Genomic DNA, 21,700 nt, shown 5'->3' on the forward strand with positions numbered 1-21,700 from the left:
GCCCATGACTTATAAAAAAAAATACATCTTTTGTATATTAAAAATATATTTATTTGTATTTTTTTCGATTATTTGTCTTCTTTATCTTATTTATGTATACATTTTGGTTGGTTTATATGTATTCCAATTTTTTTAATAATTTGTATTCATTTTATGTTTATTTTTTTCCTTCACCTGTACTTGTCTTTAGGACTCAGTAACCTAGTTTCCATCCACTTTTCGCGCTATTTTGTTATCGACAAAGTGAAAATGTGTAAACATTATATTGCGAAATTTGCCGTCTTCTGCCTGTTTCCATTCAAATGGCCTTTTATCGATAAAAATGGTGTGCGTGATGATATCATGCCTAAAAAAACACTTTGTCGCATACGTTTTGGTTTAGCGCTGAAGCCGTTTCCATACAGAAATGTGTGTTTATCGCTAATTCACCTCCCAGATGTCCCTAATTTTTTTTCCTCACTGGAAAAAAGGCCATTTCAAAAACAAGTAAAAAAATAATGAATACAAGATGTTTTTTGCTTGTAATAAGTAAAAAAATCTGCCAATGGAACAAGTGAAAATTGGCTTGTCAAGATTTCTTGAAATAAGATGTGATATTTAGGACTTTTGAGATAAAACTGATCTTGAAATTATCTAGGAAAACTCATTTTGAGCTATATTGTACTAGTATTAGGAAGTGTTGTATTTCATAATAAGCCTGTAATGCTCAAAAGTAGCATTTTGTCCCTCAAAATTAGCTTTTTGTTTTTCACTGTTCATGTCATCCTCTTTATTTCAAGTGTATTTAACTTATTGGTAAGTGACACCATTCTAGATTTAAGACCATCACCAACTTAAAATAAGATTAGAAAGTGATATTTAAGCATTTTAGGATAAAATATGTCTTGAAGTTAGCTGGAAATACTCATTATGCATTTGTTACTCGTATTAGTGCCATATCATTCTGGTCATCCTCTTCATTTCAATTCAAGTGTATTTCACTTATTGCAAGCTCTACAATAGTGATACGGTTCTAGATTTAAGACAATCACCTACTTCAATGAAAACAAGTATTGCATTAAACAAACAAATGTTTTATTTTCTCTTCATACATTTTTTTTTACCTCTTTCTACCTCTGTGGAATGCAGGAGTAAACATACACTTCTGACAGTCTAGTGCATTACATGGAGACACCTTCACAGCAGTGTATGACTGGAGCACCAGTCAATATGTTTTGGCTCACAGTGTGTATGGGACTGTAATAAAATAAAAACAGAACATGCCAAATATGTGTAACATTGTGGGTTAAAGTCAGACACAGTCATCTGACATGTGTACCCTCAGTACACTTACAAAGTGCTTATTATGGTAACTTTCAAATTACAGGTCTTGGGCTAACATTAACATTGGGCTAACTTGGTTAAATAGCAACATAGAACATCTGAACAATGTGTCTCAATACATCAACAAAGTGCTTATTATTGCAACATTAACATTGGGCTACCTTGGCTAAATTCCAAACAAGAATCAATGGCAATGGCTTTATTTGCCAACAAAAGCTTTCCAGTCGGCCATGCCCTTCTTGAAAGATGGTGTGAGGTCTTGCTCATGGATTGTGTCCAAGAGGACCTCCGTTTGTATGACAGAAAGCAAAGTGGCTACACACTTGGGGTAAGTAAGGTGTAGGGCATAATAGTAGGCCATAAGGTATAAAGCACCCTCTGTAACCTTGTCTTTTGGGAATGTAGTTATCGGCACATCTCCTACAGCCAGGAGGCAGTTGGACGAACTCACAATCAGGACTGGACAGGAGAGAGGGCGCTTCTTCAAGTAGGCATTGGGTTCTTCGTTTTCCTTAAACACACAACACAGACATCCTTCTATCAGGATAAAGCACTTTTGTTTAAATGATTCATTTCGGTATTTTTCAACTTAAGCCATTCAGAAGTTTGTTTACAATCAAATAACTTTCCAAAACAAAATTTTGACGAAAGGCGCAGTACTGAGAAAGTTACAGCTGAAGTTGCTGCTTTTGACTGTCCCCAATGCATTTCCTGTTCACAAACGATCTAAACCTGCCAAAACACTGAAATCATATAAAGAATATCAAAATGTGTATGTGGATCTGCTGTACAAAATTGTATTGCTAAACACACTGTATTTGAATTTATAGAAATGTATTTAGATTTGTTGGGCTAGCCAATACTAGGCTAGTCTTGTTAGGTCTTCACTAGTTCTATACAACCTGTTATTAACCATGTAGTGCATCCATTTTTGTACATACTGTAATATTGAGAGCTACACACATCTTACCATTTAAAATCCTGTTTCCAAAAACAAATGTCTGGGGTATCTCTGAAGGCTTAGAACATATGTGACTAGGAAATACATTGGGAGCAATTAAAACCAGCATCTTAAGCTATAACTTTGGACAGTCTAAATTATTCTGTAATATTTTACACAGCTCACCTCGAGGACATGCACCAGAGCCTCACTCGCATCTCGTATCTTCTTAGGAGGAATAGATGAAGAGGGGAACAGTGATGGTAGCACACGTAGGATCCCGAGAGCCTGTTCAACTGTTGAGGAAAATATTTATTACTTTTACACTTAGATAACACAAGGTCAAATCTGATCAACGGTCAACAACAGATATGCTTTAAAATACAGAAACATTAAACAAACGATGGGATAGACACCACAGATGAAAAAGGAGGAAGACAAGACACTAGCACGTTGACAATTAACATGCTCTAATGTCCACCCTGACCACTAATAACATCAAAACATCATTGCTTACCTTTGTCCATTCCCATTGGGGGTTTCAGCATCTTTTTCCATGCACCAAAAAACTGCACCTTCTGGCAGAAGTTGTCCCATCTTCCCCTCAGTTCATCAATGTAGTGGCTGTTATCCTTGTCCAGAATGCGTCGAAGCTCCCCCATCACCTATCCAATATACAAATACAGACATTTGACTGCATTAGGTAGGAGAAGGAAATTGGTATATAAGACATTGTTCTGTGTGGTACCATGTTCTGAATTATGCTCAGTCAATAATGACTTACATGGCCAATGTCCTTGAAACAAGGATACGCCTCTAGAATTTTCTCATATCTGTCCTCCTCGCGAACAGAATCGGAATCTATGAATGCTCTTCTGGCTGCAAATTCTAAATCCAGGAGCTGAGAGACAGACTCATGGTTTGGATTTTTCTTTTTACACAAAGCCTGTAGGGTTCTATAGTGCTTGGCCATAGTTGCTGGACTGTCAGTGTCTGGAGTGTCAATGTCTGTGGGTTTGTTAGCTAAAAGACACAAACATACATAACTGAATACATGACATTAATTGATGAATGAATGAGTTATTCTTATAGGAAGTAGGCAGTAGTAGTAATTAGTTTGAATGCGTCTAGTCTCTATTTTGACACAAGTCACAAAAGAATGCATGTACCATGCACATATATGCCAATATCACATTGACTGACACTTGGTAAATCTTATTTTATGAGAGCAAGGAAAACAAAATGTTGAAAATGTGACATATCAAGAACTAGTTCCATAAGTATTTTATATTGTTTTAAAGATCCAATAATGTGGGTTTATTAGACTTGTGAACATCAGAAGTGTAAATGAAATATAAACACCACACCATGGTAAATTTGTAAATGCAAAGTTGGAACTCACGTCTTCCGTTGCTGCCCGAGTCTGGGGTGCTACTCCCTTGTGAAGAGCAATCTTGATTGCTACTCCCTTGTGAGGAGCAATCTAGAATGATTGTCGAGTCACTTGAATCAAATTCATCTGGGTCACCTGGCTGCTCAAGACGGCGCCTCTTCGAATGTCTCCCATCTGGAATGGTCTTTTGGGGGGATCTCACGTTTTGCAATCTTTTGAATAGCTGTGAGTACACAGTAACCTGTGACAAGACAATTTAAATAAATGTTTCAAATATCAAACAAATGCTATTAACAAAAGCCAATATGAAACACTTGGGTCATCAACTGGCTGCATTTCACTTACCCAGGTATTCTTGTTGTTCAAGTCTCGGTCCTGCAGCATGGGGTAGTACAGGACTATTCTCTTTGCCATAGCTGTAATTTCTGGTTTTGACGGGTATCTGTCTCCATCCCCCGTTGCCCTCAGGATTGCGATCATACTGGTCATTGTGTTTCGGATGAGCCGGCATCTGAGGTCCTTCGACATTTGGCAGTTGCGCTCTTCACCTTTCTTCGCCAACTCAAAGTATTGTTTTCGGACTTGCTCTAGTTCGGTGTCAGTGTGCAATACATATTCTGGGAATGATAACTTCACAACCTTTTCAGGTGTTGTGTACTTTGCAGGACATCTTTTCACAGGAGTGGATGTCTGCGGTGGGGGTGACTCATTAATAGGAGTGGAACTGCCCATTGATTTTGAGTCTTCTCGGCCAGATTCCTGTAAAATAAAAGATAATGAACTACTTGTAAAAGCAACATTTCATTTTTACTGTGTTACCACAAATTGCAATGCAGCATTGACAACATTTCACAACTATGCAATCTGTTTCATTTTGGAGGTTAAATCTCTTGCATAAACTAACTGAATACCTATCAATGAATCTCTAAATCAGTATTTATTTCTTGAAAGAGAAATCATTGTTCATAACAATTTTATACATGTTGAACAATCTCATAAAACTGCAGCATCACAAAAGCATGAAAAATAGTATGCACACACACCAAATTCACGACCATGTTTATATGGTGTGCTGTTATGACAGACATGCATTGTCATGGTGCACGCCGCCGGTGAAATTTGAGGGTAATGGTGAGGCTATTCAAAATTTGCAAGAATATTAAGTAATATTAAGTTTAATAATGTTAAGCTATATAAACACTGAAACACTCAATAACAACCTACTGTAATGGGAAATGAGACATAAAAAGGGCATTGCAGGAGTTTGTTGTGTGCATGCATGTGCACTTCCAGTAGCCTCTGTGCACTCTAGTAATTAAGAACGTAGCACTACAATGACGCTCCACTTCATGGAGCCTACCAGTTATTGACTGGAATACATCAAATATGGTGGAGGATATAACAAATCTGGATTTATGAAAAAGGAATTATGCAAGTCAGTTCCATTACAGAAACCTAAAGCAAATAGAGTTCAGTGACTACAGCAACATCTGTATCCGTTTAGTCACAAAAATGATCTGTATATGTAATGAGAATGGTTTAGACCGGAATTGGGCATGTCTACCACCACAACTCTGGCAATATATCCCTGAAGTGGTGCTTTTTAAAAACTAAAAAATTATAGAGGAACACCATTAGGCTACTACAGCTAGAGGATACATGGTGTAAGGAAATAATAACAATACTGACTGATAAAGGTTTGTGTTAATATTCTCCTTTTAGTGATATAATAAATCAATAAGGGAAGGTTTGGTCACTATCTTATGGTGTTACAGCCTAAAAAATAATTACTAAACAAACAGAAAAGGAATAAACTAAATCAACAAAACATGTAAATCTAAACATGATGTAACAATTGAACACACCTGTAGGTTACCATGCCTGTTCCAAAACCACTTTGCTAGTTAATGCCGTGTCACTGAGAAACTGACCTCCTCCGAAACGCCATGACAAGCACACCAGACTGCTTTTCTCCGTAAGAAGTTTTCTGGGCCTGGGAAAAGATCCCGCAAGTCTTCACGAGACAGGGTGCTCATCATTTCCTCACTGATGTTTGCAGCTGTGACATATTGGAAGACATACATGGCAAGATGAATTAGTGCCCTAGAACAGCCAAACTGCATGAAACTAGTAAAAGTTTTCACTTCATTCAGAATAGCTAGCTAGTGCTAACTAGTTTAGTGCATTAACCGTAGTTTTAGTATAGAACTGAGTATACCCACCCCCAGTAACTAGGTTTAATTGAAACAAGTATCTGCGCGCCAAATGTCGAACGCGGTATCTACGTTTATATATGATATATATCGTATGTATGACAATAACTAAGTTTACAAATAATATTTGACTACATTACCTCTTAAAATCGACACCGCGGCGTCATCCAGTTCGTCCATGCTGTTAGCTGTCTTGGCTTGCAAGTTAACTCAGCGAACGTTAGTTCGTCCTCGGCTGCAACAGTATACACAATAAATATACATTGAAACATGAATAACTTAAAAACGTATGCGACTACAAAAAAAAAAAAAAAAAAAAAAAAAAAAAAAAAAACATGAAATATTGGATAAAACTTACTTGAAACACTAATCCAAATGTCTCGGTAAAGGTAGCTTTCCTGCGCGGTTTCTTCGGCTCACGTTCCTAGTCTGTGATCAGTACTGCGCATGTGCAAATCCCACCAGACGCGGGATGGCTTACTTCTTCGGGTGATTTGACTGTTATCAGGCTATTTCACACATCTGTCCCAAATATATGGGCAAATTTATGAGGAATTATTATATATATATATATATATATATATATATATATATATATATATATATATATATATATATATAACAATTGTGTTTAGTTCAACTACATAGTTGCGCATTGCAGATGAATTATTCTGTAAATACAAGCTAGCTAAATAAGAACTTACACCAATTACCCCCACATTTAAAGGTTATAATTTTCTCCCTAGCTGGATGTAACGTGCTGCACTCGGTCTAAACGTTTTGAACTTTGCTCTTCTAAGATGATTTGGCGTTGTTTCATATGCTACATTTTTGTGGCATTGACTCTGAAAAAACTATTGAGTCACATTAACTCTTTGCACAGTCGCAGCCCTGACTTTCGCGTGGTGTGTGGCATTGATGGCTGTCTAAGTGAGTATAGGGTGTATAACTCCTATTACTATCACGTAAAGCGAACGCACGCGCATCATCTTCTCCAAGTGGAAGGTGCCGAGGAGGAAGGATCTACTCGCCATGGCTCACCAGGAACACGTGAGAGGACAGCCACAAACAACCAAACTAATGTGAGCCTTGTGGCTGAGGTCTGTGCAATGCAGCAACATTCTTCAGAGGCTGAAGTGGGTTCAAGCATCGTCACTCAAACGGTACGTCATTATTTATGGTATTCAGGTAGACTAGTATCAGATTGTCTGGTGGTGCTAGCTACCAATGCCAACATTTTCCCTTTTTTTAATAGAGATGTTAATCTGTTTCAGAGTGGATTTCAAGAAGGTGGAGAGGGTCGTGTGAACGTTGACCTTTTCAAACATGCAACTGCATTTCTTCTTCAAGCCAGAGAAACCCATCGAATGACACAGGTAATTTATCCCATTGTTTTCCAATGAATGGTATTTCATTGTTAGTAGCAAGCTTAATAGCAATAAGCTTATAATGTAAAAAATGACTTAAAGGGGTCATACTATGCAAAATCCACTTTTTCCCGTCTTCAACAGAACTGTGTGTCCCTGGTGTGTCTAGAGACCCTCAAAATATGAGAAAAAAAGTCCTCTCTTTCTCTCCTGCTCCATCTTTCAGTAAATGTGTATGCAAACATGACATTTACATTTGGCTCCCCTTATTACATCACATGCAGGAACAGTAACTGTAGTAACCATAGTAGACTCCCAGAATGCTCTGTCTAAAACGACTTGTTTCAGACAGAGGATGAACTGAGGGGCTGCATAAAGGGCCAGCATAAGATAAATAAGGATTTTTTTGGAATTGTCAATCATCCAAAACTACTATAGTTGAGTCCCAGAATAAAAATATAGAGGTGGAAATGAGCATAATGAGGCCTGCATATGTGAGTATGTTGTAACAGTTGGAATTGAGCTGAATGGAATGTTAGAATAGAATGATTAGATGATAGTTTTGCTGATTCCTAGGATGGTTGATGTAGTCAGTTTAAGCACAGAATTAGAAGTCTATACATTTTTATTTCTTTGGTCTTTACTGATGTTTCACAACAGTGAAGACCAAAGAAATTAAACTAGGCTAGATTTTGAATTTGGTGGAGAAGACCAAATACTTAAACCACCTAAGGAATCAGCAGACATATAGCATTATATACTAACATTCCATTCAACCTCAATTCCAACTGTCGCATAGCCTTGTTCATATTCCTCTCATTAGTTTGTCATTTGTTTGTTTATTTGTATATTTGTTGTTTTCCCCCTTCTCCAGAGAGCTGTTAACCAGATGGTCAGTGGAGTCCAGCAATACCAGGCGGCATTACTGCAGCACCTAAAACATCAAATGAGTAACATGATTGAGACATATTCTGGGGATCTGGATCAGCTGAAGAGTGATGCAATGGGAATATTTGACCAGTTTACTGACCCTTTCAGTCAAATTGCTACAACTCATTTGCAGGATAAGACAATCAAAGAACTGTTACAACCAATTGAACCAGAGCTTATTATATCAAAAAATACAGTATGTTATGTGAAAAGTGGAGACTCCAGAGTCCTTACCATTAAAAACCATTACTTTTATTATATACCATTGGTGAAAAGTTTGGAGCAGCTGTTATTCCATCCAAGAATTCTTGCAGTGATTGAAGAGGGGCCACAGCCATGCAAAAATGGATTTTTTCATGATTTAGTTGATGGAGACATTTTTAAATCGCACCCACTGTTTTTGAAAGTTCCCACAGCATTGCAGTTAATTTTATATACAGACGAAATTGAATTATGCAATCCTCTTGGATCTCGGGCAAACAAAAATAAGTTGTTATTGATTTATTACACCTTGGGTAACATCAAACCTAAATACAGATCTAGACTTGCTGCCATTCGTCTGCTTGCCATGGTAAAATCAAAAGATCTTTCCGATTGTGGTATTGATAAGATATTTGAGAGGATTAACCGTGACTTAATTGAGCTGTATGATGGTGTTAAAGTTGTCACTGCAAATGGTGAGAAGACAATTTGTGGGGCGCTTATGTCTGTGTGTGGAGACACTCTAGCTCAGCATGAAGTGGCTGGATTTAAGGAAGGAGTAGGGTTTGCCTACAGTAAATGCAGACACTGCGAATGCAACTTTGAAGACATGCAGGAACAATTTAATGAAGATTTGTTTGTTAAAAGGACCATGGCAAGTCATATCAGGCAATGTAGTGACATTGAAAAGGCAAGCACTGACTTTCTGAAAGAAAATCTAAAAACGACATATGGTATTAACAGGAGAAGCAAATTAACAGAATTTCCTCAATTTGATGTAATCAATCAAACCCCACAAGACATCATGCATGTTATTCTTGAAGGTGTTGCCCCATATGAAATCAAATGTGTTTTAAAGTATCTTGTGCTTTCAGGGCATATGGAGCTAGACACATTCAACTGTGCAATTATTGGTTTCCCTTATTCTCCTGTGGATGCGAGGGATAAGCCTTGCCCCATATCTGTCAATACACTGTCATCAAATGACAATAAACTGAAACAGTCAGCTGGGCAGATGCTGGTTTTGTTAAAGATCCTGCCATTTCTCATTGACACAATTGAAGAAAATGATTACACACAAATGCTGCTTAAGTTGTTAGAGATAGTCAAAATTCTGTTTTCACCTATTATTGCTCTCCCAACTCTTTCAAGGCTGAAGCTTTTAATAGAGCAACATTTGAAAGATTTCAAACAACTGTTTCCAGATACAAATATCATACCTAAACAGCATTACCTTCTGCATCTTCCTTCTCAGATTAAGGCACTTGGTCCTATGGTGAGGCATATGTGTATGCGCTTTGAGTCAAAGCATTGCTTTTTCAAGCAGTGGGCTTTGAAAAGTAGTTTTAAGAATATTTGTAAATCTCTTGTGAAGCACAATCAACTATATGAATGTAGTCAGAATGTGCATGAGAAACATCCAATTTTTTCAAGTGAAGTTGAAATGGGCCCAGTCTCTGAGGTTAAAAATGTTCACTATGTAGAAGGAAAGATGAAAGACTTCTTAGGAATAGAGCAAGTTCAACATGTAGTTTCTGTAAAGTGGATTATGCAACATGGAAATAAGTATACATGTGAGAAAACTTTGGTTATTTCTAATGTCATCAATAGTACTCCAGAGTTTGGACTTGTGAAAAACATCTACATAGTAAATTCGTCAGTGTATTGTTTTGAATGCCAACCTCTCTCTATAACCGAGTGGAATGATCATTATTTAGCTTATGAGGTAGAAGTTCCCTACCTAGCTCAAGCCAATATTTTTGTGGATGCTGAAAAACTTGTTGATTATACACCATACTACTATTTGACCTTCAATAATGGCAAGTACATTCCAATGAAGTATGATCTCACAGACATCAATGAACATCACTCCCTTTGATTTTCTAGGGAGCATTTCATAGTACTTTTATTTTTTCTCCTCTCACCACTGAATCATTTAGATAAGGCCAGTGTGTATGAGATACTTTAATAAGGAACTGATTTATTAATGTATGTGTTCATGGGGTTCCAGTGTATTAAGGCCATTATGGTATTCAGTGAATACTTTTGAATAATGCTCAAATAGAGTGGCTGTTAAATATAATTTAAGCAATGACATTTTACTGTTTAAGTCATATATACAGTTTATTTAGCCTTTCAAATGTGGAGATTGTTTTTTATGTAACAACATTGAAAACTTTGTTGGCCTTTTGGATGTTTTTGCTTTTGCCTCTATGTGCATCATTGTATTTTTGATATTTTATTCAATTTTGTTGGAATTCTATTTTGGTTAAAGGAATAGTTCAACGTTCTGGGAATCCATAGAGTCTTGTGAACACTGTGAGATTGACAGGCAAGCAGCAGAGACTCCAGAAAGTCACAATATGATGTATGAGTTTTGGGCAAAATCTGTTGAACTTGAGGGTTTCCAATAAAGCAGATTTATTTTCTTAAATCAAGTAAGTCTAATTCTTGAAACAAGATGATTCATCTTTTACAAATAACACAGCAGCTAAAAAAACCTCATGGAATGTCAAAAAAGCTTGTTTCAGCTGACATACAACTCAAAATAAGATGTTTTCAAGACTCTCTCACTTAACAAGATATTCAAGATGCATTGTCTTAAAACAAGTCCCTATATCTCACTGAAATGTTACTTGTTAGGCGATTGTGTCTTATATTAAGTGTAATGAGATATTTTGACTAGAAATAAGACAAATATACTTGGTAAGATTTTGAGTTTTTGCAGTGCTCTGAAGTTTTGGTAAAATGGGGAGAGTATTGAGATAATTCATTGAAATTAGACAGCTTTACTGCCATTTTAATTTCACAAATAAAAGCAATCAGAAGAGGAGGAATTGCAATCAAAAGGGAGCAGTTGCCCTTCTGACAGGACTGTAATATTGGTCCTGATGTTGCGCCTATCGCAGGTTGCCACCGGTTCCAACCTGAAAGTGAATCGTCATAGCCCTTCTCAAGCTAGCAACCTGCACCAAGTAGTGGGGGAACTTTCGGTCTTAGTATAAGGACCATCCATCGATGTGTATATGCTGTGTGCAAATCTATTAAAGAAAAACTGATGCAGTGTAACATCAGTATTTATTATACATTCCTGATATTCAATAGGCTAATTTGAACAATCATCTAATCTAAAGCATTGCCATCACAACTGCATTATGTCCCGCATATTTGTCCAGCAACTTTTAATGACCAACTGAACTTGACTGTCATCTAAAATTAATTTAATGTCATAATGCAATTCACATTTTCTGAAGAAGCTCAGCAAATGCGATCCAAGGTAATGAGGGTTAGATTTAAAATATTTAAACGTTTTAAAATGTTCAAAAGCTCGTTTTCTGAAAGTGAACTCAGCATTGGACAAATAGTTCTGATAGTTTATAGTCTTGAAAAAAAGGGTAGAACATTCTGAGAATGTCATTCAGCCGACTTTTTTCTTCTACAGAACAGGGTAAGGCTAATTTAAGATTGTGTAAAGGCAAGTATATACAGTAGGTCTATTCATTTGGTAATTATTATTTTTCTTTTTTATTTAATGCTTTTTTCGCTTGGTAATTTGTTTAATTTAATACGGGGAAATGTGCTGACATTTTTCCAAAAGTAAGCTATAATTTAATAGAATTGGGCTGATAGTGTTTCAAAAAAGCACACTGAAGCGTTTCTCCTAGTATTGTGTATTTATTTTTAATTTAAAACATCTTTGTGCACAGAAATGATATGTTATTTTGTATTTTGGTCTAATTCCATGAATGCCGTCTATTATTTTGAATGGTGTGGAAAAGCAACTTTAATTTAATCACATCCGTTTATTTATTAACCACAAACAGTGGCCATTAATTTGTTCTCCGTGCACTTGTCCATGTGCATGATACGAGATATTTGTGTTGGCACTCCTGGAAGTGTCATGTTTGCAGCATCGGATCTATATGACATTAAGATCAATCCATAATCACGTACAATAAATTGGCTTTCAAGGATGTATACTGTCATCATGATTAACACAGGCTAACGATTGGGGCAAATTCTGTCATGTGACACTACATTTTTGCATTAATGCCAATTTTCTCGACAAAAAGTGTTTCCAAACCAGATTTTCATGACATTTGAAGTATCGACACAGAGTTTATGCGCTAGAGTTAAACGGAAAAATATTATGTCGACCCTTGTGAAATTTTAGCGATAATTTGCGTTTCCATCAGCTTTATTTTCATGGCCTAAAACTTTTTTCGCAAAAACGCCTTGGATGGAAACGTAATTAGTGATGGTATTAATACATTGTTTGATCTTATTGAGCATTTATGTAGAAAAAAAAATCCACAGTTTTAGCACCATTTGTTGACTTTTCAGATGGTCCCTTACCATACCCACCACAGTATTAGCACGTTTGAGCACAATGTGTGGACTTTCCAGACAGTCCCTTACCCACCGTAGGCAAATTTTCCAACTTCTATCAATGTTAAATTAGCGATCTGGATTTTCACGGGACAAATTGCATCACTTATTGATTCGGGATGCATCATTTTATCTTTAAATACGGGATGATCCCGTATTTTACGGGATGGGTGGCAACCCTAGTCCCAAATGAGAGCAAAAGTTATTCAGTAAATTTCAGCACAATGAAACTCAATAGAAAGAAATACAGTATAATGAAATACGGTAGAGGCTAATGTTAAATGAAAACATAAACAGGGCATGAGCCTACCCACATGCCAAAACATATACTTAAATAATTCACAGCATTTCATGCATTGTCACATATTCCCTCTTTTTTGTCTTGACTTTTATGTTGAAATTCTGGTTTAGTTCCCTATTCCTGTTTCCTGTTAGTTTTGTAGTCCTTTGTAGTTTCTTTTCATGATTGGTTTTCCCCTGATTGTTTCCCCAGGTGTTCCTCGTTCCTTTGTTTTCCCTTGTGTATTTAAGCCCTTGTTTTCCCCTGGTTTCTTTGTCAGTCTTCATCTGTATTATGCTGTGCTTTGTTCCCTGTGTTTTGTTTCATTATGTTGTGAGTTTCCTGGTTTACCTTTATTTTATGAAAAATGCTGCATTTAGATCCTCATTCCTCTCCTGTCTCGTCACAGAAAGACTGACCCAGAAATGGATCTAGTGGCTGTCAGGATTCTGCTCCTTCAGCAAGGGGACCGTCCGGTTGAGGATCACGCCCGTGAGTTTCTAGAGCTGGCAAATGTAGTGCACTATCCAGACCGCTCGCTGGTGGTTTTCTTCCGGGTCGGTCTGAATAGTGCACTGAGGGAACTCATGCCTCCGGCTGATCCTCACTGGATGCTCGATGATTATGTGGAGAAGGCTCTGGAACTTAGCGGCTCCCCTTAAACAGTGGATTATGGCGGGAATCCCGGGCCAAAACCTGCATCCACGGCCCCTGTTGTGAAGCCTTCCACGGCCCCTGTCTCCAAGTTGTATGATCTGCCACTGATGTCGGTGCGTAGGTCCATGAAGACCCTACCTCAAAATTTGTCTGCACCCACGCCTGCCACGGTCAATGAGCAAATGCCCACGCCTGCCACGGCCAACATTGCCAGCCTCGTCCCTCCCAGAGCCAGCCTCGCCAGCCTCGTCCCTCCCAGAGCCAGCTTCGCCAGCCTCGTCCCTCCCAGAGCCAGCATTTCCAACTTCGGCCATCCGGAGGAGGAAGAGAAGAAAAGTTTCTGTTCCCAAGTCTCTTCCCATGTACATGACCACGGAGGTCGTTCCCAAGTCTCCTCCCATACCCATGACCATGGAGGTCGTTCCCGAGTCTCCTCCCATGCCCATGACCACGGAGGTCGTTCCCGAGTCTCCTCCCATGTACACGACCACAGAGGTTGTTCCCAAGTCTCATCCCATGTTCACGACCACGGAGGTTGTTTCCGAGTCTCTGCCCATGCCCACGACTATGGAGGTCGTTCCTGAGTCTCTGCCCATGTTCACGACCACAGAGATCATTTCCGAGTCTTTGCCCATGCCCACGACCACAGAGTCATTCCCGAGTCTCTTCCCATGTTCACGACCATGGAGGTAATTTCCCATTCATCCAAGACTCTTTGTCTCGAGCCTCCCATGGCTCCGTCTTCCATGGCTCTGCCCCCAGAGACTATTTCCCCTGCGGCTCTGCCCCCAGAGACTATTCCTCCTGCAGCTCCGCCCACTCCCCCAGAGACTCCTCCTACAGCGGCTCTGCCGCCTGACCCTGTCTCAGCCCTGTGGCCGCCTCCCAGGCCTCCTGAACCTGTCTCGGCCCTGCGGCCGCTTCCCAGGATTCCTGAACCAGTCCCCAACTTGAGGTCATCTCCTTGGTCGCCTGGCCGTCCGCCTGATCTGCTCTGGTCTCCTGGCCGTCCGCCTGATCTGCTCTGGTCTCCTGGCCGTCCGCCTGATCTGCTCTGGTCTCCTGGCCGTCCGCCTGATCTGCTCTGGTCTCCTGGCCATCCGCCTGATCTGCTCTGGTCTCCTGGCCGTCTGCCTGATCTGCTCTGGTCTACTTGGTCCTCCAAGCCTGCAGCGTCGCCCTGGCTCTCCGTCCTTCCAGCTCCGCCTTGGTGACTTTGCCTTGTTCCTCCGCTCCCCTTGCCCCTTGTGCCCCCTTGAACTACCTGTTTTCCCCCACACCCCATGGACAATTTGTTTTTGTTTTGTTTTTTGAAGCATCTGGAATCTGCTCCTTAAAAGGGGGGCTCTGTCACATATTCCCTGTTCCTGTAAGTTTTGTAGTCCTTTTGTAGTTTCTTTTCATGATTGGTTTTCCCCTGATTGTTTCCCCAGGTGTTCCTCGTTCCCTTGTTTTCCCTTGTGTATTTAAGCCCTTGTTTTCCCCTGCTTTCTTTGTTAGTCTTCATCTGTATTATGCTGTCCTTTTGTTCCCTGTGATTTGTTTCATTATGTTCTGAGTTACCTGGTTTACCTTTATTTTATGAAAAAGGCTGCATTTAGATCCTCATTCCTCTCCTGTCTCGTCACACATTCAAGCTCTTGCCCAAATCACACATCATTTTATGCTTTTAACTTACATTGGTTGACATGCTATTTTATATATACATGTACATATTTTACTAGCTGGACTATTTCCAGACTTGCCAGCCAGTATTCAGAGTATTGAAATTTGAAATATGTCCTAATAGGCAGGTTTTAGTTACAATAAATGATGTTTCGGCTAAAGCAGGTATTTAAATTGTATGCTGTATGATATAAATATGATATGATATAAAAGTAATATGAATGTTTCGATCATATTTTAACTAGTATTATCATCAACAAACCTTGTGCTCGCAAATATCTGTTCAGGTGTAAATATGCCTGGTCGATGAAGAGCGCGAATGAGTAAGTGTTTGCGGTGTGCCATCTCCGGTAATGGACCACTGACAAACATATACAGCACGCGTCTATACCCATTAATTTTCCGTCATTTATGCATATAGGCTACTGGTATTATACTTTGGAATATATATGTAATAGTTTTCAACTCTTTTTTTTTTTTTTTTTGGAATGTGGCTGCATCACTCTCATTGTAAAGTTTACAATGCTTATTTGCAATACTATGTGAGCGAGTAGGCTACGTATAGGTGGATGAGTGGGTTCATACAAAGCATCCACCTTTGGTAATACTCTAGTCTCTCCCTATGTGCAATGGACACTTTATTTTTCTTTCATCTTGCACTGTCCCTGTTTGCACTTTTGCCCTGAATGTCTCTTTTGTACCACTGCTCTATGTGTTTCATGTGTAAATCCGTTCATCAAAGAATCCTGAACAAAAGTTGTACACAACTGTTTTCAATATTGATAATGTTTCTTGAGCAGTAAATCAGCATATTAGAATGATTTCTGAAGGATCATGTGACACTCAAGACTGCAGTAATGATGCTGAAAATTCAGCTTTGATCCCAGGAATAAATTGCATTTGACAATATATTCAAATAGAAAACAGTTCTTTTAAATTGTAAAAATATTTCACAATATCACTGTTTTTGCTGTATTTAGGATCAAATAAATGCAGCCTTGGTGAGCAGAAGAGTCTTCTTTTAAAAACATTAAAATCTTACCAATCTAAAACTCTTAAACGGTAGTGTAGGTCTAACGTTTTTAAGTCTTTATGTAAAGAAAATGTATAGTCAGATTACTTCTTTTAACTTGATTTTGTGACTAAGCTACAAACAATACATTCAATCATTACATCTCCTCACATTCATTCTCTCAGTCACATTCCTCATAGGCCCAGGGTCTTTGTCTCGTCAGGTGTGAATTACATTAATATTCACGATCATTCACACCTCCTCAGATATGGCTTTTCTAACACTAAAAGTGTCTTACAAAAGTTAAATAACTATACTGTTTCATTTGGATGAGTGATCAGGATGGTTTTCACATCATTTTGTAGCAAAAACTCTAGGCTACATGATCCAGTTCTCAAGTCTTGTGAACAAATGTTTAGTATGTGTTATATGGCCTTATTTCAGTGACTTTTTTGTTTTTTAAAAACCATGCATAAATGTTATTTTCTCTAAAAAGACAAACATGTACATACATGTTGCTCTCATATTATTGTAGCCCAGTTGGTGCTGAATACAGTGTTATCAGACTTTAGCCATTAATATGTATTTAAGCAACTGAAATAAGCACAAATGTCAAGGCATGTCAAAACTTCTCCAGGGCCCAAAACACCCTTAGACCCCAGAGGGTTAAACACATTATTGTATGAATTTAACGCATGCTTATCACTCACAGTATCTTGCTTATTTTTAACCAGACATTAAAGACAACAGTTTAAAATGGAATTCTCATATTTTCACATAACACACATTACACTTATTTGGAATACACTCTGGCCTATGAATCATTAAAGTGGCATTCAATAGTTCTCTAGCTAGCATTAGCATTGCTCTTCTTTGTGTACTTTAATACAGATACAACAATGGTGTTAGATGCTGTGCTGCCATCTTTCGACGTGGATCAGCATGATTGTCTCTGCTGCCCCGTCAGCTTTTTAATATAAATTGCATCTGGAAAATGTCAGAGTTTGAGGTAACTTCTAAAGTTATTTAACACACACATTTCCTAAAAACAAAATGTCAAAATTCAAGCAAAAAGACTTCTACAGTTAAGGACAGATTATTATTGTCCTTCATATCAATAATTTTGAGACTGTCTATGTTTCACGTTACTTCTAATGACAGTTATTACCTTTATTAGAAAACTGCTTAGCGTAAAATAAACCTCAAATGTTTAGCGATACAGAATGTCAAGGTAAAGGAAAGATTAGAATTGTTTTTGATGATCAAATTTAGCATGTCCATGAATACTGTATTTGAAGAACTTGTTTTATTTTCAAGCAACCAACATCATGGTTTACACAAAATCCACAACAATCGCTGTGCCAAGCTACTTTGCACTGAAAAAATGAAGATGTAGATGCCTTACCGTTACCGATGTTTGCTCTAGTTTGCCTTTGCAGGTCTTTGTCTTCTTGCTTCAGACCGTTTTCGTATCTACTGCAGTACAGCTACTGGATCTCCCATTGTCTTCACTGCTAAAGCACAATAAATATGTTCCATTGTGTTGTCACCTTGACAAATTCCTTGTGTAAGCATACTTGGCAATAAAGCTCATTCTGATTTGTTTCGCTCGTCACCAAACAAAAATGTTCCAAGCATAACCAAGAGTATCTACACAGGTGGCAGCCAATGAGCATGAGGATTCTCTTCTTCAACATTTAGTGAAACACCACGTGTCATGTGATTTCAACTTGGTGAAACACATTGAAGGGGGTGACCCGCACCATGTACAATAAAACACTTTCTATAGAAAGATATTTTGAGTACAGTCTTCATCTCATGTGAGTGTACCCCATTCGGATCAAACTTAAACATAATTCCTTCGTTAATGTGTAAAACTTTTTAAATTGGCTCCAAACTACTGAATGCACCTTTAAATAAGATATGATTAATACCAGAGATTATTTAACAGAGATGGGCCACTTCTATTAAAATGAATGGGAGAAATTGGAATGCTAAACATCACCTGTCAATCAACTCGTATAGCTAATGCGCATGAGCTATACAAGCTGGGAAAATTGCTTTTAAAAAAAAAAAAAAAAAAAAAAAAAAGTGTAATATGAGGTAAAGAATCACAATTTATGATTCCAGTATTGTCAGATTTTATTGCCGATTTGAAAAATTTTCTTTGATGGTAATCTTCACAAACAGTGTGAGATTTTGGTCTCTCCATTCAAGTAGATAAGAGCTGCTCTGGCATGACTGGAAATAGCCTCCTGAGAGCGTTCCAAAGATGGCTGACAGACTGACTTGCTAGAAAGACTTTAATACTAAATTTACATACCCAGTTCCCACATGTGTGCACCAAAAGTCAAATGCCACAAATGCAATCCATATGCATTCTTCAAAAATTATCCATAACAAACACTAAATTTTATACATGCAACCCTTCTGAGCATATTTAATGCAAATAATCAGCATTTAGAGTAAAATTTTATACTTAAAGAATTATCAACCAATGAAAAAAAGCGAGAGCTTTCTTGCCCAACATAGGGGCTGCATCGAAAACTAGGCTGCTGACTTGCTGCTTATCAGTTAGTGGCTTAACCGATAGCATTTTTGAATGAATGGAAATTGGTCTCAGAACAGTTTGAAAGGCACCTTTTTTTCAACCTACCTCTGTATACAGCCTCCAGAGGCAGCATTTTCCTGATTTTGGATGCAGCCATGTTCTCACATTCTAACCAGCACACATGTGTGTAACAGTGATGGGTCGTTCATGAACGATTCGTTCATTTTGAACAAATCTTTTATGTGACTCAGAAGAACGAGTAGTTGAATTTACAATGCGCTATGCATTGCACACACAGGAAACAGAAATTATTAGTTCACCTCTCGAGTCTTCTTGTGACGAGACGGCAGAGGAATGAGGATCTAAATGCAGCCTTTTTAATAAAATAAAGGTAAACCAGGTAACTCGGAACATAATGAAACAAAACACAGGAAACAAAGCACAGCATAATACATATGAAGACTGACAAAAAAAAAAAAACAACAAAAAAAAAAAAAAACAGGGACCTAGGGCTTAAATACACAAGGGAAAACAAGGGAACGAGGAACACCTGGGGAAACAATCGGGGAAAACCAATCATGAAAAGAAACTACAAAGGACTACAAAACTAACAAGAAACAGGAACAGGGATCTAAACCAGAATTTCAACATAAGTCAATACAAAAAAAAAAAACAGGGAATATGTGACACTTCTGGTCCAAGTCATTCGTTCTTTTGTCACGTGACAGCCGTATACGCTACGCATTGCACACACAGGGAACAGAAATTTTTAGTTTACCTCTCGTGTCTTCTGGTCCGAGTAATTTGTTCATTTGTCACGGGACAGCCGTATATGCTATGCACATACGGCTGTCACGTGACAAAAGAACAAACGACTTGGACAAGAAGATTCAATCCAGAGGTGAACTAATCATTTGTTTCTCATAATTTGTCCTTGACTGCATTATATATTTTTTCTTAGTGGGACTATAATCAAAGTTTGCATAAGTAGATGTGTTGGGGGGATTAGACTATTGAAAATGTAACATTTTAATTTAATTCTGTTCAAATGAACGAAATGAACTAAATGACTTGAAAAAGATTCATTAATTTTGCTGAATGAGACTCAAAGATTCAAGTCAGTAAAATGATCCAATCTTCCCATCACTAGTGTAACACAGTGAGCGTTGCAAAGCTCTTAAAGGGGCCACGTCCAATTTATTATCAGTGTTAAATGACATTAAATTTCTCCACTTGACTACACGTGGTAAGTACGTTCCTAAAATTTTGCAAGGAGATATGCTGATGTGATAAAAACATATTTATAATGTGAAAAATGCCATCTGTCATTCTAAGTACGTCAGAAAAAAACATCATCACGACGTGCAAAAAAAGTACAATGTAATTTGCAGAGATGGAAACTCGAGTCTGTGACAAAAAAAAATTACTTGCGACTCGACTCGGACTCGTAAACAATTTGAGACTTGACTTGGACTTCTAATCATAGACTCGTTAAAAACACAAGTAATTTTGCAACTGTTTTCCCCGCCGGTGTGACTACAGAGTTGGCCAACTCTCCCTCTCTCTCTCTCTCTCCGTTTATGCACTGTCGTTATCTGTTAAGCGATATCAAATGTCATACGCATCAAAAGTGGAATGAAACAGCGCTATTCGCTGCCCGGAATAATGGACAAAGCAGCCCGAGCGCAGAGCAGCTCAACCTCATAGCTCATATTACACGGCACGAGTCACGAAAACATTTGAATTCGGCACAGAATTCTCTGGTGCAAACCTCTCGGTGAACAAACATTAAACCGCCTGACAAAACAGCATTGACAATGACAAAACACAGCGACATGCGCAGACATAAATCAGCACACTTTTCACACATCACCACCTTTATCATGAATTTACTGTAGTAACAGTAACTGTATTCACTGTAGTATTTTAGGCTGAAATATATTCATAATAAATATTATATTACTACTATAGCTCTGTTAAATTTATAATAGGCTACACAAGAGAAGTAAGGGAATATCATTAATTTTTGTTACAACTTTATAAGTTTATAAATGTTTTTATTTAAATTTTGTATTTATAGTTTTAAATGTTGTAGGATACTGTTTTTCTTTTTTTAAAAACGGCAAAGTTTGTTTTATAAAAATCATGTTGCATTTGACCATGATGACGATCCATGCTTAATTTAATCTGAGGTAACCATGGTCATGTTACAAATAAATACCACAGTTTAAACTATAAAAACTATGGTACATTTTCATAAGGGCAAATGCAAAATAGAATAAAGGGCTTTAAAGCCCTAAAAATGTATAGACAAAGCTAGTTTTCCTTCTGTGTATATCTGTTCTCTTTTTATGAAGAAAAAAATGGATAGTTTATTGACTGTTTCCTGAATATAAATAAAATCCATGATTAAAGTAAAACCTTTTGTACTTTATTAGACATACATAAATAAACAAGGCAGTTAAAGTAGTCAGTTTTAATATTTGAAAATTGAATTAGCCTTATACAGGGTTTATTAAACTAACCAGATGCAGATAAAGAACTAGTCTATTGACAAAAAACAAACAAACAAACAAACAAAAAAAAAAAAACAATTAAGACTTGACTTGGACTTGTGACCAAAGACTTGAGACTTGACATAGACTTGGCCTTGAAAGACTTGAGACTTGACTTGGACCTCAGGGACTTGTCAACATGTCTGCTTTAGAAGACAATATAGAAGGGAAAACAAACATTTGCACAACAGCACATGAAGTATCAGAGGTTGAATGTGGTAAGT

General features: G+C 37.8%; 2 protein-coding genes across 2 annotated transcripts; one reads left to right on the top strand and one right to left on the bottom strand.

Annotated features, from left to right (window-relative positions):
- Positions 1-1,058: 1,058 nt before the first annotated feature.
- LOC127441875 (uncharacterized) lies at positions 1,059-6,159 on the bottom strand. The gene is made up of 8 exons (XM_051699400.1): positions 6,010-6,159; positions 5,522-5,715; positions 4,002-4,415; positions 3,666-3,897; positions 3,048-3,286; positions 2,781-2,928; positions 2,450-2,559; positions 1,059-1,834 (listed from the first exon to the last, which is right to left on the bottom strand). Exons 3-8 carry the CDS (start codon positions 4,386-4,388, stop codon positions 1,523-1,525), a joined length of 1,428 nt encoding a protein of 475 aa, XP_051555360.1. The 5' UTR covers positions 4,389-4,415; positions 5,522-5,715; positions 6,010-6,159; the 3' UTR covers positions 1,059-1,522.
- Positions 6,160-6,532: 373 nt separating this feature from the next.
- LOC127443496 (uncharacterized) lies at positions 6,533-10,246 on the top strand. The gene is made up of 3 exons (XM_051702209.1): positions 6,533-7,032; positions 7,144-7,245; positions 8,111-10,246. Exons 1-3 carry the CDS (start codon positions 6,670-6,672, stop codon positions 10,244-10,246), a joined length of 2,601 nt encoding a protein of 866 aa, XP_051558169.1. The 5' UTR covers positions 6,533-6,669.
- Positions 10,247-21,700: the final 11,454 nt, after the last annotated feature.

The sequence above is a fragment of the Myxocyprinus asiaticus genome, chromosome 1 (genome assembly GCF_019703515.2).
Source record: "Myxocyprinus asiaticus isolate MX2 ecotype Aquarium Trade chromosome 1, UBuf_Myxa_2, whole genome shotgun sequence".
In the NCBI taxonomy this organism is placed as follows: domain Eukaryota; kingdom Metazoa; phylum Chordata; class Actinopteri; order Cypriniformes; family Catostomidae; genus Myxocyprinus; species Myxocyprinus asiaticus.

What these genes read in the sequence shown, in the direction of transcription:
- LOC127441875 (XM_051699400.1), bottom strand. Translation starts at nt 4,388, where the DNA reads ATGGGCAGTTCCACTCCTATTAATGAGTCACCCCCACCGCAGACATCC. An exon ending in TGAACAACAAGAATACCTGG is followed by an intron (nt 3,898 to 4,001) that starts GTAAGTGAAATG and finishes GTCTTGTCACAG; the next exon opens with GTTACTGTGTACTCACAGCT. An exon ending in CCCAATGGGAATGGACAAAG is followed by an intron (nt 2,560 to 2,780) that starts GTAAGCAATGAT and finishes TTTCCTCAACAG; the next exon opens with TTGAACAGGCTCTCGGGATC.
- LOC127443496 (XM_051702209.1), top strand. Translation starts at nt 6,670, where the DNA reads ATGATTTGGCGTTGTTTCATATGCTACATTTTTGTGGCATTGACTCTG. An exon ending in CAAGCATCGTCACTCAAACG is followed by an intron (nt 7,033 to 7,143) that starts GTACGTCATTAT and finishes AATCTGTTTCAG; the next exon opens with AGTGGATTTCAAGAAGGTGG. An exon ending in AAACCCATCGAATGACACAG is followed by an intron (nt 7,246 to 8,110) that starts GTAATTTATCCC and finishes CCCCTTCTCCAG; the next exon opens with AGAGCTGTTAACCAGATGGT.